This window comes from Brassica rapa, chromosome A02 (assembly GCF_000309985.2).
Source record: "Brassica rapa cultivar Chiifu-401-42 chromosome A02, CAAS_Brap_v3.01, whole genome shotgun sequence".
Lineage (NCBI taxonomy): Eukaryota > Viridiplantae > Streptophyta > Magnoliopsida > Brassicales > Brassicaceae > Brassica > Brassica rapa.
In genome coordinates this window covers 26,676,180-26,694,468 of record NC_024796.2, presented here as the reverse complement: position 1 = coordinate 26,694,468, position 18,289 = coordinate 26,676,180, and the positions used below count along the sequence as shown (strand labels likewise).

Genomic DNA, 18,289 nt, shown 5'->3' with positions numbered 1-18,289 from the left:
TGTATGTATTTTCACTTCTTCTTATATATTTATCTTATTGTATTTGCATTTAGTTATTAATCAAGTTAATATATTCATGAGAAAACATATTTGAAAATTATTTTGTATTTAATTTATGCTAAATTCTGACCCATATTTCAAAGCTGTATTTCTTTTTAATTTTTATTAATATTTTTATGCTTATTCATTTTAGATAATATATTATTGTATATACAAAAGTAGTTTAAGATATGTTAATTTTTAGACATGTATTATATGGTTTGCTAATTTTATGCCGTTCTATCATCATATTTTATTTTTAAAATAAATAATATATATTTATGAAAATAAAATTTATAAATTTATCAATTGAATATACTTTTATCATATTTATTTAAGTATAATAATTGTATTTTAACATGATCATGACTATAAAGTAGATAAAGTATGATATAATTTATTTATTCTACATTTTATAAACAATAACTTAAAATACATTAAATTATTGTTAAAATATTTTTGCACAGATTTATTAGAATTTTTAAAATATAATATATAAATATGTATTATATTATATTTAAAATAGAAATATATTATGATTAAAGTAGTTACAAAGATTTTATATTATAAGCTTTAAAGAAATACATGTTATTTTGTATACATGTATTATATAGTTTGCTAATGTTAACTCATCTTACCAACATATTAGATTTTATTTTGAAGATAAATATATTATACTTACGAAAATAAAATATATAAAATTTCTAATTTTTATTATATTTAATTCAATATAATAATTTTCTTTTAATATGATTGATTATGATTATATAATATATAAAGTATTACAGAATTTTTTATTTTTCATTTTATTAACGATTACTGAATTTATTAATGTATAATAATATTTCAAACTAATTTCAAAATTAGTGAAAATATTTAAATATAATTTCAAAAATAAAGATCTTGTAAAAATCTTTTAAAACAGATTTGCTGGAATTTCAAAATAAATATATTTATATTTGAAATAAAAAGATATCAAAAGATATGATGATTAAAGTATTTTAAAGATTCTATGTATTATTAGTCTTAATAAAATACATTTAATATGATTTTTAAGTGATGGTCCAAATTTAAAAAAATTACACATGAAAGAAATCATGACTTCTATTTTAATATATAAGAGGTTTATTGACTGCAAAATCAAGTAAGTATCTGCTCTCTTGATATTTTAAATAGTTTTAGTTGTATCCTTTTTTATACATCAACACTGATTTCAATCTCAACCAACATTTTTCAAGTAATTTTTTTTTTTTTGTAAGATGACATTTTTCAAGTAAATTGCATATACATACCTAACTTTCCAATATTAAGAGATTCCACACCTTAAGTTAAGCTTATGAACAACTTGTGGTATTTCTGGTATGACCTCGAAATCACCTTTTTGCAATATTAACTTTGCTTACACTCAAAACGATATAAAACAAAAAGATTACAAACATCAACTGATAGAAATGCATAATGCATCTGTATCTTTGATAATCAATAGTTTAATACTATTACTGTATTTACATGCGTGTGTGTTGTCACCGTAGACCTTTTGGTGACAGCAAATTGGGTTCTACGTCTGTATGGGTTTGGTGTGGTCAAATGTGCAATTTTAAATTAAACAAGTAGGAAATTTTCAATGATATTGTTGTTTCTTCTTAAATAGTTTTTAACTAACCTACCTATACATGATCACAATTGCTCTGGTAATCATACGACCATCCAAAAACAAAATCTTAGCAAAATATTCTCTCATCCAATGGCCTTCCTTTATTGACCAACCTCCTTTAAACTAATTGTAGCTATCACTCAAGTGTTCTCATAGACCAAACACAAAACTTATATATTGCTAGTATTAAACTAGGATTTGCACAATATTCATATGTAAGACTATTAAAATAATGTTCGTAAATAGTTGAATTATGATTAACCAGCTGAAAATTGTGTGTTCAAATAGTGAAATTGACCAAAATGGCAAAAAGGCATAATTGCAATTTAATTGATAGTTCCACATCACCAACTCTGACATTTTCTAAAGTTTTAAGGCCCGCTGTCTTTTAAATAACCCAGCCTATTTGATGGAAATAGCCCAGCCCGAATGTATGTTTAAAGACTTTAAGTTTTGGTTTTACATGATTCCACAAACTGGAGAAACCAAATGCTTTACAGTGAGTTACATGTTGTGAACAAGGAAGAGAAGAAACAATCTCTGTTCAAAAGGTTGTTGTTAAGAGTTTGAATCCTAGTCAAGATGTTGTAGATACTTGCTTCTCTCTCAACATTAACTTTGTTCTGGATCGAAGCTCATTGCATATGATCTTGAACGTGAAACGATAAAAAACGTAAAAACGTCTATCTATTGGTAATTGTTTGCGTATGCATGTTTAAGGTCATGGTGTCAAATCTGAGTGTATACATTTAAATTTAGTAAAAAAAAATTGAAAACATTTTTTTTTCTTTGATATGCCCTATATCGGCTGAAAGTGAAATGAAAAGCATTTCGACGGTTGGTGTTAGTACTATAAAGGGAAACCATTTTCAGCTCCTTATTTGTTTATTTCCACTTAAATGTGAAAACCCAATGTTCTTGAGTCATTTGAATTCGGGGAACCAAAGTTGTTATTATGTATATTGGAAAGACGAGCAAACATGGGGCCACACTGCTGTGAAGGAATAAACAAGTCAGAGCAGCAGGCGTGTAATTTGTTTTAATTATTGTTTTTTGTAGGTTTAATCGAAATATTCCTGATGGAGTGTTATAAACTTATAATATTCAATAGTTATTTTTAAAAATCAACTCAAAAATATCATTTGTTTACATAATTCCCAGTTTCTGCGAAAACTATTACATTTCCCTGCTTAGCATGCGGTTCCCCATTGAACACAGAACTTTGAGTAACTAACACTTCTCTGGTTTTTCTGTTCACTAAGAAAATATAACCCAATAGGCAAAAAAAAAAACTTTTCATATATATAATGTTCATTGTGAGCTATTGCATGTATCTATAAAGATGTAAATTTCAATAATTGATTATAAACCAATTTATTTATGTTAAACATTAAGGTTGAAAAATCTTTATTTGATGTGTAGATTAAATTAGCATATTTCAAAAAAAAAAAATTGAAAGACATTTATGTAAAGTAGAAGTTGATAATGATTGTTTTAAGGAAGAATGGTCCCCAAGGAAAAGCAGGAAAAAAAAAAACAGATGAAATCAGAAAAGCCTGAGAAGAAAGTAATAATACATTGTCTGTAATAAAAACTAGATATGAAGAGGGCATGCCTGTTCTTGTCTCCTACACCTCCTCTGCTTCCTCTTCTCCTGTCTTTTCATTTTGTTCTTTCTGTTCGCCATTTCTGTCTTCCAGAATCGGACCCACCTTTAGGAATCTTGAAATATTTTCGTATAAGAATCTCAGCTTCGTGGATCGGAAGAAGAAAGAAACAGACCATAGAAAGAAAGAGACAGAGAGATAATAATGGTGATGAAGAGAGACCTTAGAGTGGAGGAAGAGAACATGTGTACGTCGCTGTTGACTGCATTTTTTGTTCTCTCTATGGCTTGTCTAAAACATTTCTACTCTATTTCTTATTTAATCGAACAATGGCGTTCGTTAGTGTTTCTACTCCTCAACCTCGTCCTCTTAGCCGTTTACTTCACATCGACTCGTCCTATTTGCGGCGAAACTCATCACAATTTCAAGGCTCGTCGAAGAGGTACGTTGAGGAAGAGTAAGAAGGCCAAGAAGACAAGGGGAGTGGAGGAACCAGCTTGTTCCGTTGTCGTGGAGCCTAAGGAAGTTATCAAGAACTGTATCGTGGAGGAGACGAAAAGTGTTTGTCCCGAGTCCGAGGAAACTGTGAAAGATTGCTTGCTTCACAAGGATTCAGTAGACTTTCATGAAAAAGAAGCTGAGTTTGAGCCAGGGAGGTTATCAAACGAGGAGCTGAACGAGAGAGTAGAGGCCTTCATCACAACGTTCAGGCAACATTTGGTGCTTGATGCAAGAAGAGGTAGAGACAGAGAAACTAACCAGAAGATGCGAACAAAAGAGACTGACATTAGCATTTTAGGTCGGGAGGTCACTTGTTCTGTTTAAGAGTTTCTCTACAAATTTTTTTGGCAACTGATGTAATGTCATAAGAACACAAAGACTATATTGAAACATGCAGCTTCAGTGTCTTGATAGGCTTTTTCACTGAAGTTGTTCAGAAATGAGAAAAAAAAGTTTGTGCGAGTCAACATACTTAGTCTCCTTGAAAAAGTAAGCTTAAGACTTGCAAAATTTTCTGCTTGACAATGTTGGCAGCTGCATCTCATCTGCAGCTCTTTTGATAACTAAGAACTTTACATCAGATATCATATCCTTGTTAGTTTCTGAACAATCCTTAAAAAAAAATTGACATTCACTATTGCGAAACATATACACAAGTCACCATCTCTTAACAAACAGTGAGAGAGATGAGACAAGACGAGTAGAATCGGCTACTCACTTGCTGCCTGTTATGCCCAAATATGCAGCCCAAGCCCAAAAACAGGGTCGACTCAAACCTTTTACAGGCTCTGGGGCAAAAAAAAAAAAAAAGACATTTACGAGATGAAATTGAAAATTTGATATTGTAATTACAAGGTAAAATAAAATCGTTTTCATTTGAAAAGGTAAGCACAACCAGAATAATAAAACACTTTTGCTTTTTTTATAGCTTCTTTTTTATTGAGAACCAGATCATTTGCTTCTACAAAAACTTTCAAACTATAATATTTTTTAGCCGGTCCTGCTTCAAGGTCAAGTTAATTTTTCAAAGTTGAGTAAAAGGAAAAATAGACCTGGATTTAAGAACCAGAAACTGAATTGATGAAGTTGAAAGTGAAATGGAAACCTGAAACAAAAAAACAAAAACAATTCTAGGTTTTAGAAACAAAAAAAAAATATTCTGCTCTACCAAAAAAATTAGTGATCTATAAACAAAAAACATGATAGTAAACAAAATTTTAAAGATCACTTACAAAAACTAATCAATTATGCAAGAATCCTTGAAGAATGAACGAATTTGAGATATTTTACAATTGTATCGTTAATGGAAATATGAACATTTTTTAGAAGAAAAGAAGACGTCTTGATGAAATATATTCATGCCTAATAAGCTCACATAAATGTTGATTATAATATTTTAATATTAATTATAATTGGTAAAAATGTAAACAGATTAACATGAATAAGATTGTGTTTCCATAAAGTTAGATTTATTAATTTCGTTTTATTAAAAAAATGTTATATGTATATTTTACATTAAAAAAATTGTACTACTACAATAAAAAAAAATTATGGGCCCCCTCCAGCAATGGACTTTCGGTGCACCGCTGGCCCCTGGTCTTCAACCGGCCTTGCCCAAAGACTAACCCCAAATGTATTGACAATAGTTATCAGTTAGTGTTGGTATTTATAGTTGTCTATAGAAAGCTGACACATGTTACCGAGAGAAACCGATCCAAAACCGAATAAAAAAATTTACAAGTACTTAAAGATGTCTAATTCTCTAAAACCCGAAGATCCAGACCAGACTAAAACCGAGCAAAACTGAATATCCAAACGTCCACCCACGTCTATCACACTGCAATTGCAACCATGTTTGCGTGTATCTTTACGATTTTCAAAAGAACAAAAGATTCATGACCAATACATAATAATGTTTTTTTATTTACAAATATAGAACTGATGTGCGATACTTTATCAAAACAAGAAAAATCATTCGGTATACCGTACGTATACAAAGAAAACTAGAAAATTGGTCGGTATACATGTCACATGTGCACTATCTACCATTCACTATATTCCGGTACCAAAATGTTTATATAAGAATACCAAGAAAAAGGTCAAACACCAGAATAGTCACCACTCACCACTATGGCACTATTCATGTAGAAGAATCATTGAAGAGATAAATGTTCAAAGGATCCACACATACGAGCCACGTAGAATCCACCAGATTTGAATGTTATTTTTTCGATGCTAAGATTTAATTTCGAAATTGACTATATTGTAACATGTAGACTATATTTGCAAAGTGATTTTGTTACACGTCATTTCTAAAATCAATTTCAGAAAACAAATATGATGTGGCTACTAAAATTGATGACATGTCTTATAGCTTAATATGACATGGACAATTGCATTTAATGTTAATTTATACTTTTGGTAAACTTTATAAAATATAGTAATAATTCATATATTATATTTAATGTCAATTTATATTTTTGAAACTTTTTTTTAGAATATGAGAATAACTCATAAATCATCATTAAAATAAATATATTCAAATATGACATTATAAATTTCGAAATATAATTTAATTATATATTTTTAAATTATATAATTTATTACTAAAATTTTCAAAAATGTTTACAATTTTTTTAGAAAATTTTATAAATTTAATCGTAAAATCATTATTTTCTTATATATCTACAAATTTTATAAATATTGTTTAATTCTAATTTTTGGTAATTATGCAACTTTTACAAATGTACTTAATATATTTAATTAAAATAAATAGATAGATTTTAGACAATTGCATTTAATTTTAATTTATATTTTTGGTAAACTTTTTAAAATATCGTAATAACTCATATATTACATTTAATGTCAATTTATATTTTCGGATTTTTTTTAGATATGGGAATAACTCATAAATCATCATTAAAATAAAATATATTCAAATCTGGCATTATAAATTTCCCTAGACTATATTTGTGAAGTGATTTTGCCACATGTCATTTCTACAATTAATTTCACAAAACAAATATGACGTGGCTACTGAAATTGATGACATGTCTTATAGCTTAATATGATGTGGACAATTGTATTTAATGTTAATTTATACTTTTGGTAAACTTTATAAAATATGATAATAACTCATATATTACATTTAATGTCAATTTATATTTTTGGAAATTGTTTTAGAATATGGGATTAACTCATAAATCATCATTAAAATAAATATATTCAAATATGACATTATAAATTTCGAAATATAATTTAATTATATATTTTTAAATTATACAAATTTATTACTAAAATTTTCAAAAATGTATACAATTTTTTTAGAAAATTATACAAATTTAATCGTAAAATCATTATTTTCTTATATATCTACAAATTTTATAAATATTGTTTAATTTTAATTTTTGGTAATTATGAAACTTTTACAAATGTACTTAATATATTTAATTAAAATAAATAGATAGATTTTGGGCAATTGCATTTAATTTTAATTTATATTTTTGGTAAACTTTTTAAAATATCGTAATAACTCATATATTACATTTAATGTCAATTTATATTTTCAAATTTGTTTTTAGATATGTAAATAACTCATAAATCATCATTAAAATAAATATATACAAATATGGCATTATAAATTTCGAAATATAATTTAATTATATATTTTTTAATTATACAATTTTATTACTAAAAATTTCAAAAATATATACAATTTTTTTAGAAAATTATAAAAATTTAATCGTAAAATCATTATTTTCTTATATATCTACAGATTTTATAAGTATTATTTAATTTTATGTTTTTAGTAATTATGCAACTTTTACAAATGTATTTAATATATTTAATTAAAATAAATAGATAAAAAATCTATCTAAGATTATAATTTCAAATATATACATGCATATTCTTAAATATATTTTTTATGTTTAATTAATCAAATTTATATTAAAATATTGATACGAAGACAAAAATTTACAATATTAATAAAATTTTATTTTAAAATATAATTTATATTTACCTGTTAAAAAATATTTTAAACTTTTTTTACTGCACATGGTGCAGGAAGACACCTAGTAATGGATTACACTTAAAGTAACTACTATGCTTTATTAGTTGGATAAATTATGGGCAATTCTCTCAAATAGCTATTTTTAAGTTCTTGTCACAAAAATAACTTTCTATAAAGAAAATGACCAAAATAATTTATTTTTATTTTAAAAATTTTAATATTTATTTTTTAAAATTTGAAACTCTATCCTCAAAACTTCACACCTCTTAACTCTAAACCCTAAATATAAATTAGTTAACTCTAGGGTATAAATGCATTTTTATTCTTTATAAAATTTATTTTTGTCTTTTTTCTCACTAAGAACTATTTTTGTAACAAAAATTTAGAAAAAGCTATCCTACTAAATTTGTCATAAATTATTACTATATTTTATTTATATCTTGTTCTTAAAGTGATCGATTGTCTCATCAAGGCCGAGTATTTTGGTCGTGGTTGGAGATAGTTCTCTTAAGCTTCTGCGGGCTGAAGATTAATGCAAGAAGCAAAGCAAAACATTAAGGTCTGACTGGTGACCATTCGGAAAATAAGAGGAACAAATTAAAAAGGAATGTTAGGGAATAAAATAGCAGGAATGAAAATGAATGGTTGTTCCTTATCACTTTTAACAAGGAATACTTTTGTTCTTTAATTCTCTACAAAAAAAAAAATGAAAGGAAGTGAGAGGAAATTATTATTCCTTGTGAATTGTGATTTTTTTCAGGAACGTTAGGGAACGCATTATTCCTCGCCGTTCCCTGATCACCATTCATACCCTAATAATAGGGGGCTAAAGTACAGCAATAAGTAAAGACTAGTTTTTTGTAGTTTAATCTAAATAATGGCTTTGCAGAATTTTCTGGTTGAACTGTTAACTCCCATCAATTATTTGAAATCCATTGGTTGAGCTTATTGTTTCGTCCGCTTAATTAGATAAAATTTATGAAAATGTATATTTATTAAGTTGTATTTAATCCCTCAAATCAAAATATTTAAGAATAAAATGAAAGCACTATATAGTGATCGTCCATAGTCGATGTCCACGTCGAGAGATGATGTGAGGTTTGGTGGTTGTGAAGGAGCGATAGTCACTCTCCTAGTAAGCTAAGTTGAAAAGCAATTGGTGATGACTGATGGCTGAGAAGCCTCTTGCCACTTATGGAAACCTGCGTCTTTTGTGATTGATTTGGTGGATATATGCTTCTTGCGCCTGCTAGTTAATGTATATACAGTAAAACCCTATAAAGTATAAACAATACAGGTAACATAAATGTCATATATTTCTTGGTTGGTTGGTTGGTTGGTTATTGAGTCGCTTTTACTATCTTCATGGGTGGTCGATCACCTTGGAATCTTTAGAGGAAAAAAAGCAAATGTTGTAAATTCTAAACGTTATTCAAATACTTCTAGCAATTGACCATTTAAACGTTATAAATATCATGTGTATAAATTTTATATTTTTTCTATAATTTTTATAGGGTGTGTAGCGAAAGAAATTATAGGTCATGCACTGTTGGATCGCCGTTAAGAGCGATCGATTAGAGTTTATTTATTAATCGTCAACAACTGAGATGTTTTTATTGTTTAAAATGCGTAAACCAAAAATAATATGCAAAACATAAAAAAGGTGAAGATAAAAATTAACTAGATCTTTGATCGTTACATCCGCACGAGTTTTATTTATAGAAAAGATTTACATTTACATCCCAAAAATTTATGATTTTTTTGCAAACCCAAAAATTTGTGACTAGTTGTAAATAGTTTGTTGTTATCTTCGAATTCTATAATTTATTTTCATGTGATTTAATTAAAATTATTACTACAAAATGTCTTTGATTAAAAAAATATTATAGATGTTACTCCAAATCATTTTGAAAATAAATAAATATAAAACTCTAAATATTAGGATAAACATGTTGAGAGACATGAGTATGAGAATATGATGTTTTGTAGATTTAGTTGAAAGTATACATATATAGTTTTCATTTTAGGTTTTATGAATATATGATGATATCTAAATAAATTTTAATGTATATGATTTTCTTTTATGATTTCAGTTAATAGGATAGATATTAGTATAGTATGTGCTTAGAATATCTAGATAGCAACTGATTTGTTAGATATTAAACTGATTGATTATAATTATTTTCTTTTGAAATTGTATAAATGATTTTGTATTAGATATTTCGTAATTTTAGGCGTCATATAAACAACGGAGCATACATTAATGAATAAATTTTTATAGCACATAGAGTCATATTTAAGTTTTGTTGTTGAAAACTATCGTAGATAATATATTTATTAAATATTTTATATTAATATTTTAATATTTTAATATTTCAAGTTTAAAATTTGTATGCAAGTTTGTGTAATAACTTCATTTATATTTAAGTTTAGTTACATAAGAATTAATTGTTAGCATATTATTAGGTAAATAAAAACATACATTTGATAAATTTTTATGGGATGATCCAAAAAAAAATTTACAGATAAAAAATTCATAACTTCTATTATTATAGTTTTAAAAATCATAAACATACTAAATATTGTATTCACCTAAATGTTATACCCAAGTATATTCAAAATTGTATAAGGATGATGTGTGTCAAATTAAAAAAAAAACTTATAGTTTTAAATCATGAATCATAATTTTCATTGATATAAAATATACATCTACATTTGATGAACCTATATACATTGAACTAAAGCTTCTCAATGCTTTGATACATTAAAATGGATCATAAAAGGATATTCTTGAAATATTTTATTAGGTCTAAATTAAAAAAAAAAATCACACATGAAAACTTCATATGACTTTTTTTTTTAATAGTATAAATAAATTAGATTTTGACTCACCCTTTTAAAGCGCGGGATATATTTCTTTGACAACTTTGTATAATCGCATTTTTTTATTTATTTAATGTAGGCATGGATTTAAAATCCATAACCCGAAGTCTGAACTGAAACTAAACCAAAAATATCTGATCCGTACCCGGTTTGAAATATAAAAATACCAGAATGTATCTTGTAGGGTGGTACAAAACATATCCAAACCCGAAGTATTATTTTGGCAAACCTGAACAAGTAACCCGAAAAAAAAACCCAAAAAAATCTGAAAATCCAATCCAATGCATGTCCAAATTAATCACAAATATGAATATTTGAAACATAAATATTTACTTCAAATATTCAATTCTATATTTATTTTCAAATGGTATCTTAACTAAGTATATATTTTTTTAAATAAGTATCTTAAATATCCAATTATATATAAATAAGTATTTATTTCTTATGTTTTGCTTTTAAATTTTGGATTTAACTTCGGATATATCGGAACAGAACCAATATCACTCAAATCCGATAGATATATGGTTACTTTATAGGTTTTAGGATCTGATACAAATTAGAACCAAAACCGATGTATTATATCCGAATCCGATTCATACTTACAAATTTACTAGAATAAGACTTTTAGAACCAAAATTCAAAATACCCAACTCATATCCTAACGGGTACCTGAACGCCTAAGCCTAAGTTAAAGTGTGTTTTATGTTTTGTTCAATTATTTTTATATTTGATAAATATTTTACATGTTTGTTGGAATAAACCTTAAAACTATACTCATAAATTTTAATTATGTCATTAAATATTAATAGTAGCTAACTGATATTTATTTTATCAAATATATATATATATATATATATATAATGTCTAATTTTAATACTCCATATAAAGAGTTATATTATTTTGAATTTGTTGAAAGTTTTGAAGGATTTGTTTCTTGCATTTGGATTAAAGTACAGTTGTATGTATACGAATTATTAGGCATATATAATTATTTTATATATTAATAAATAAAATATAATTGATTAGTTACTTAAATTTAGTTTTAATATAAATTAAATTTATTACTTTAAAAATCAATATATTATTTATTTAGCTCCTTAATTTTAGGCTAGGATATATATATTTAATAATAATTAAGTTAGCTATAAGTAGAAATAATAGGAAGGCTAGTTAATTGTAATTGTCCAACCTATATTATTTGTAAGTAGATCAAAAATGATTTTTTTGATGAAATTTCAAATTTATTGATAATAAGTAAAAGAATGTTATTTACATGAGAGGAACAATCTATTTGCTATATCTCTAAGCTGTGTTATAAAAATCGATATCAAAGTGTGATTTCAAACCATCTCCTAGCATTCCTCCCAACTTGTGCTCCGACTTATATTTGAGTGAATAAATCTTGTTCCTCATAGCCTTATCAATGAATCTCTTCATCTGCTCTATTGAGTGTCTACGTTGCTGGTGTCGCCTAGCGTTTCTCTCTCGCCAAATGTGGTAGATTAGGGTCTGAAAGAAGAGTCGAACTATGCAAGAGTCTACTCCTTTAGTGCCCATTGCCTGTAGACAGACGCTGCAATGTCCACTGCCAGTCTGGGCTAACACAAGAACCCACAAGTTTATGAGCAGGAGCCTCCCATATCGTGTAGGAATAGGGACATGAAAAGTACATATGGTCTCTTATCTCATCTCTTTCTCCAAACAGTTCACATCCTTGAATCATTCCCCAGTGTCTCATACGATCACCCGTAGAAAGCCTATTCTTAATGGCCAGCCAAGTGATAAAAAAGTAGCGGGGAACTCCTTGTGGGAACCAAACCACTCTATACCATCCCACCTTATTGCGCTTCAATCTCAGTTGATCCCAAGTTTTGGATGAAGAAAAAGTATCTCTGTAGTCATCAACCTCGTGTCTCCAAAGCATTACATCTCTTCCGCTCTCAGGCTGAGGAGCATCTATAGCCAGAATGCTGTTACGTAACTCTTGAAAGCGCCTACTTATCTGCCCCTGAATGTTCCATCCGTTCGTTGTTACCGTTTCACTAACTGTGGCGTGTCTCCGCACACCAAGATAGATAGTACCTGCAGCTCCGGTGATGTCGATCAAACGCCCTTTACCCAATCAATCATCAAACCAGAAGTGACAGCTTGTGCCATCCCTGATGTCCACCTTAAGATAGTTATATGCTACATCCCTCAACTTCAAAAGTTTCCTCCATATCCAAGACCCTTTGGAATCATCCCTAACATTCCAAAAAGAATTTTTACTTTAGGAGATAATGATTTTGTTTTAATAGTATTGACTAGATTTTGATCCGCGCTTCGAAAGTGCAGATTGTCTTCTGATAATAACATTGTTAGATATAAATTAATGTTATGGTTTTGATATACATTATTAAGTTATAAAGTTTCATTATATCAAAGAAGATTTTTTTTTGTTTAAAATTATAGAATTTATCAATTAGTTTATTTAAGATTTTTATGTACACTTTCATTTTACAACGTCATTTTTATATTTTGTATATATTTTATAAGAGTTATATTTGTTAAGTTGGTGAGACATAAGATTTACTTAGAATAAATATATTATCAGTGTTTTTATACACGACCCAAACCTGTGGTCAAACCGGTCAATTCGGTGATCTATGTATAGTCCGGTTCAGATTTAGTTAAAACGTGATAAGTAAAAATCTTATAAAATTTGGTAAAAACTCAAAAGCCCATCATTAATCTGCGATGTGATAATGATTAACCCGATAAAAACCTATATAAATCTGATGATATTTTCTTAGAAAAAATGATATACTTTTTAATAGTATATAAATTTGAATAAAATATTTGATTTGTGATTCTTTAATTTAATACTGTTAAAAGAGAATCACTCTAAAAACTAAACAAATATTTTGTGTGACCTAAAATAAACTAATCAAAATTCTAATAATTTCATATTCTATAACTTATAAAATTAATGTTTTACGGGTGTCTATAAGGTATAGGAGTTTAAGACATGAGGTTAGAATTGTTAAAATATTTTCATTCAATAATGAATAGAATGGTGTGTGACCTAATATATTTATAGAAAATAACCAATCTCTTCACAATACAAAAAACATATCTCATAATTCTCTTACATTTTAAAAAACTTATCTCACGTTCATGTGTCTTTTTGTTTCGAAGGCTTCTCACGTTCATGTGCCGTGTAATTATTGTGTGCTTATACCATACATGATAAACTCAAGTTAAGAAAAAATAGAACGATTGGTCTATTCATTGTTATATGATATAAATATATAATATATGATTATACATATCAATTAAGAAATGGGAAATTTCCACAAATTTCACATTCATACTACCACTTTTCATGTTTACACTAACCACTTTTACCTCCACTTTTAATAAAGCGTAAAAGACACTAATACCCCTAGGGTTAATATTGTATTTTTAACAAATTCAAATATATTTAATTATATTTTAATATTCTAATTTGAATATGTATATTAAAATATACAAATATTTATTAGTTTAAATATCTTACTTTAATATTTTATTTTAATAAGTTGAAGTAGTTTTTTAAAATTTATTAATATATGTTATTTTCCATATGTAATTATTTTTTAAAAAATTTAAATATTTAATAAATGGATTAATTAACTTTATATTTATTAATTGGTTTACCAATTTAATTATGAATATCAATTATGTATATATAAATATTATAGAACTTTTATTTCTTATTCTATAAATAAAAAAATGAATTAGTATTCATTTATAATAATATTTAATATTTATTACGAATGTTATTATTTAAAATTAAATACCAAAAATAAAAAATATATTTACATTTTAAATATAAACTATTTAATGTAATCTTAGAAAAAGATACTTAAGAATCCTTTAGAAATCTTATTTTGAAAATATAAAAATAATATGTTATATATAGTATATATTTAATACCCCCTCCATTTCAATATAGATGATATTTTAGAAGAAATATTTTGTTTCAATTTACATGAAGTTTTGAGGTTTTAAGATTAACTTTAACTTTATTGGAAACTGTTCAACCAATTAGATTTTACGTGTTTTTTTATAATTGTTTAAATGATTTAAAAACTATATTTTTTAAATGCTTTTTTTTCTTAAATCTAACTTTTTTAATCTTTGTGCACTAAGGCAAAATATCAAGTATTATGAAATGGAGGGAGTAATAACTAAGTTAGTTGAATGAGAAATAATAGAAAATTTAATTAATGTAATGACCCAACGGTTTGTAAGTATATAAAAAGTTTTCTTGTTTAATAGTATTGATGTATCCTCCACCGGTTTTATTCTTAGTGTGCCACTAAATTTTTGTAGGCAGTATACAAATCTTCACATTTTGGGGATACTGAGCTTTTTTTTCTTCTATTCACTTCATTATTATTATCAAATGCTATGAGAGATTAAACGGATCCCTAAGAATACTAACGGTAGAATTTGGTTAGTTGAACAGTGTGTATATGTACAACAGCATGATTAAGGCAACTCCATGGAGGTTTCTAAAACACTATCCTTTTTTAACACCAAATTGATTAATAATTGCGAATAGCTAGTACAAAGAAGTGGCCAAACGCAAAGCGTTTTTTGCCAATGAGCCTGCAGTCACGTTCTGATAGCGAAGAACATAAGAAAATAAAACAGAAGCAAAAGATAGGGATAGAACTTCGATATCAAAGAAAACCCCATAGAGCTCTACTGAATAGGATTTCGAGTTGATAGCTTTTACGAGCTCTTGAGAGTCAGATCCATTTTCTAAAACACTATCCAAAAAGTATAAATATCTGGAAAAAGTGGTGAGAGAATCAAATAAGGTTCTCATAGGAGATAACAGAGATGTTTTTTGATGATGTATTATTTAAAAAAAATATTAAAAAGAAATATATATTTATATTTTAAATAAAAAGATATTACCGGATATTATTAAAATGAAATATTAGAAAAAGATATTTAAGAATATTTTTTAGATATCTAATTTTAAAATATTTAAATAATACATTAGACTATGGTGTACATGTATAATAATAATAAAGTTATTGTAGGCGAAATAATAGAAAACTAAATAAATGTAGTTGTAGTTTTTGTAAATAAAGTTTTAGTGCTTATTTTTAATAATATATATTAGTATTTATTTATAATCATAGTTAATATTAATTACGAATTTATTATTTAGAATAAATATCAAAAATAAATAAATACATTTACATTTTAAATATAAATAGTAAAGATAAATTTTAAATGTAATCTTTAGAAAAAGATAATTAATTATATTTTCTTAGATATATAATTTTTAATATTCAAATAATATTTAAGCTATGGTGTATATAGTTAATAATAACTTAATAAGTTAAATAAATTTAATGATACTATTATTTTTTGTAAGTAGATTTTTTACTGCTTATGTTTTAATAATATAGATTACAAACTAAACTAAATTAAATTTCTTACTATTTTATTTATGAGATATTTTATTTGAGATACTAATGGATGTGAGTGCTCTTATATGTTATCTAGGATCAATTTTCTTTTTTCTTTTTTGATAACGAACTAAGATCAAACTAAAATAGACATTTTGTATCTTTAATACCTAATTGAAACTTCTCTATTGAGAATACTGCGCATATGGCCAGAGTTTGAGGAGTTTGTTACAACAACCGTATGCGATCTGATGGTATCGTTCGAATTTAGATCTCTCAGTGAATTAGTTAAGGTAATTATCTGTGATGTTATATATATATATACATACATATTATTGTACTATTATGTATATGTCAATACTTGAACTATATAAAATTAAAGTAAGTATTAAAATTTTCAATTAGCACAAAAATAGATAGTGTAATTTAATAGATAGCTGGGTATTTTATTCGTTAAATGTGATTCGATCTATTATACCTTTCGATTTGATCCAAAAATTCTGGATATCCGTAAATTTTCGAAGCAAAACAAATACTAAAAATCAATATCTGCTGAAATCGAAGCAAATCAGAAATATTCAAATTTTGGGAAGCGGATATCTGCTCCGATCCGGCGATATATAAATACATGTATATCTTGTTTACATTTACAGTTTTAAATGTATAAATTTATATATTTATTATTCTAACATATGATTTGATAAATTATACTCACATTATTACTTATACTAAAGTATTACATAAAAAAGGTGAAAAAACTTACAACAATTATAACTTTTTCTTAAGTTTTGTTTTATTATAATTGTTAACTTAAGTTTAAAATTTACAAAATATGTAGTTTCACTATTTCTTTAAATTTTTATTTTATATATCATGCAAATAATATTTTATAAAACAAATTTGTATCAAATTTTTAAGTTTATTTGTATTAATCAAAATGGATGAGATATCCGTAAGTATTGGTTAATATCAACAAATATCTATTTATTTTCGAATATATGTGTTCCGGATATCCGTATTTTTTCGAGGCAAAACAAATAAAAAAAATTAGATATTTGCGGCATACGAAGCAAATTACAAATACCTCTAAAAATTCAGATATTCGATCATTGCCCAACAGTAATTATATTATTGTCAGTAACTACGACTTCTAATCACACTAGTAGGTTCCACATATTCCCATCTTACATGTTTTATTTTTCATTCACACTGGGAATGATGCATGTGGGATTCAGCATTAATGCATTTTCCTTGGTAAAAGTCAACCTTATAAATTAGAGATCGTTTCAAGAAACTTTGTAAGAATTCTTCCGATTGGTATTTTCATAGATGTTCGACATACAGAAGTGAGTAAAAGATAAGACATGATCGAAGTTGTTCGACAGAGAAATCAAATTTGGACTCTTTACGAGCTTATATCCTGAGATCCTCAGTTACTAACACAGTCTCTAAAACGACCAAACGCGAACGCATATATTAATAGTGTGAGAGTATCATTATCAAGGGTTTTTAGGGCGGGATTTTTAGGAGAATATAAAAAATTGTTTCTTAATTTTTAATTAAAAAGTTAATAAACTGTTTCTGAGAACATCGTGTGTGTATATTTCAAACTTTTATGAAGATACTAACAATGCGTTGGGACAGCGGTTATTAAGCACAACAGTTTGGTCTATTATATTTCAACTTAAAATCAATTGATGATAAGTGAGATAAATAGATTGCTCTTAACATTTTATATATTACTTAAGTTTTTTTTAAACTTTGGATATAAGATACTTTATCTCTAATACCCCTATTATGGCTTTTATCGGCCAACTATCTCGAAATTTTTGGACTTTTTATCTGGTCACGAGGGTTTAGTAGGATATTTATAATTGGTTGAAAGGGTTATATTAGTAGGTGTTTATAATTTAAGCTCTGATACCATGTTACATTCTGGCTTATGATAAGTTTCCAACTTAAAGTTAACCAGTAATCACTGAATATCCCTTAACCTTTTATATTAATTAAATTTCTCTTAAACTTCCGATGTGAGATAATTTATCTCTAATAGTCTCTATTTGATTTTTTCTGGTAAAATTATTTTATTATATATCATCATATACTAACAAAGGTTGGTACCGGCCGAACTCCTCCTATT

General features: G+C 26.6%; 1 protein-coding gene across 1 annotated transcript; it reads left to right on the top strand.

Moving 5' to 3' along the window:
* The first annotated feature begins 975 nt into the window (after positions 1-975).
* LOC103854197 lies at positions 976-4,883 on the top strand. The gene has a single exon (XM_033284884.1). The coding sequence runs from the start codon at positions 3,505-3,507 to the stop codon at positions 4,123-4,125; it is 621 nt and encodes a 206-aa protein (XP_033140775.1). The 5' UTR covers positions 976-3,504; the 3' UTR covers positions 4,126-4,883.
* The last annotated feature ends 13,406 nt before the right edge of the window (positions 4,884-18,289 follow it).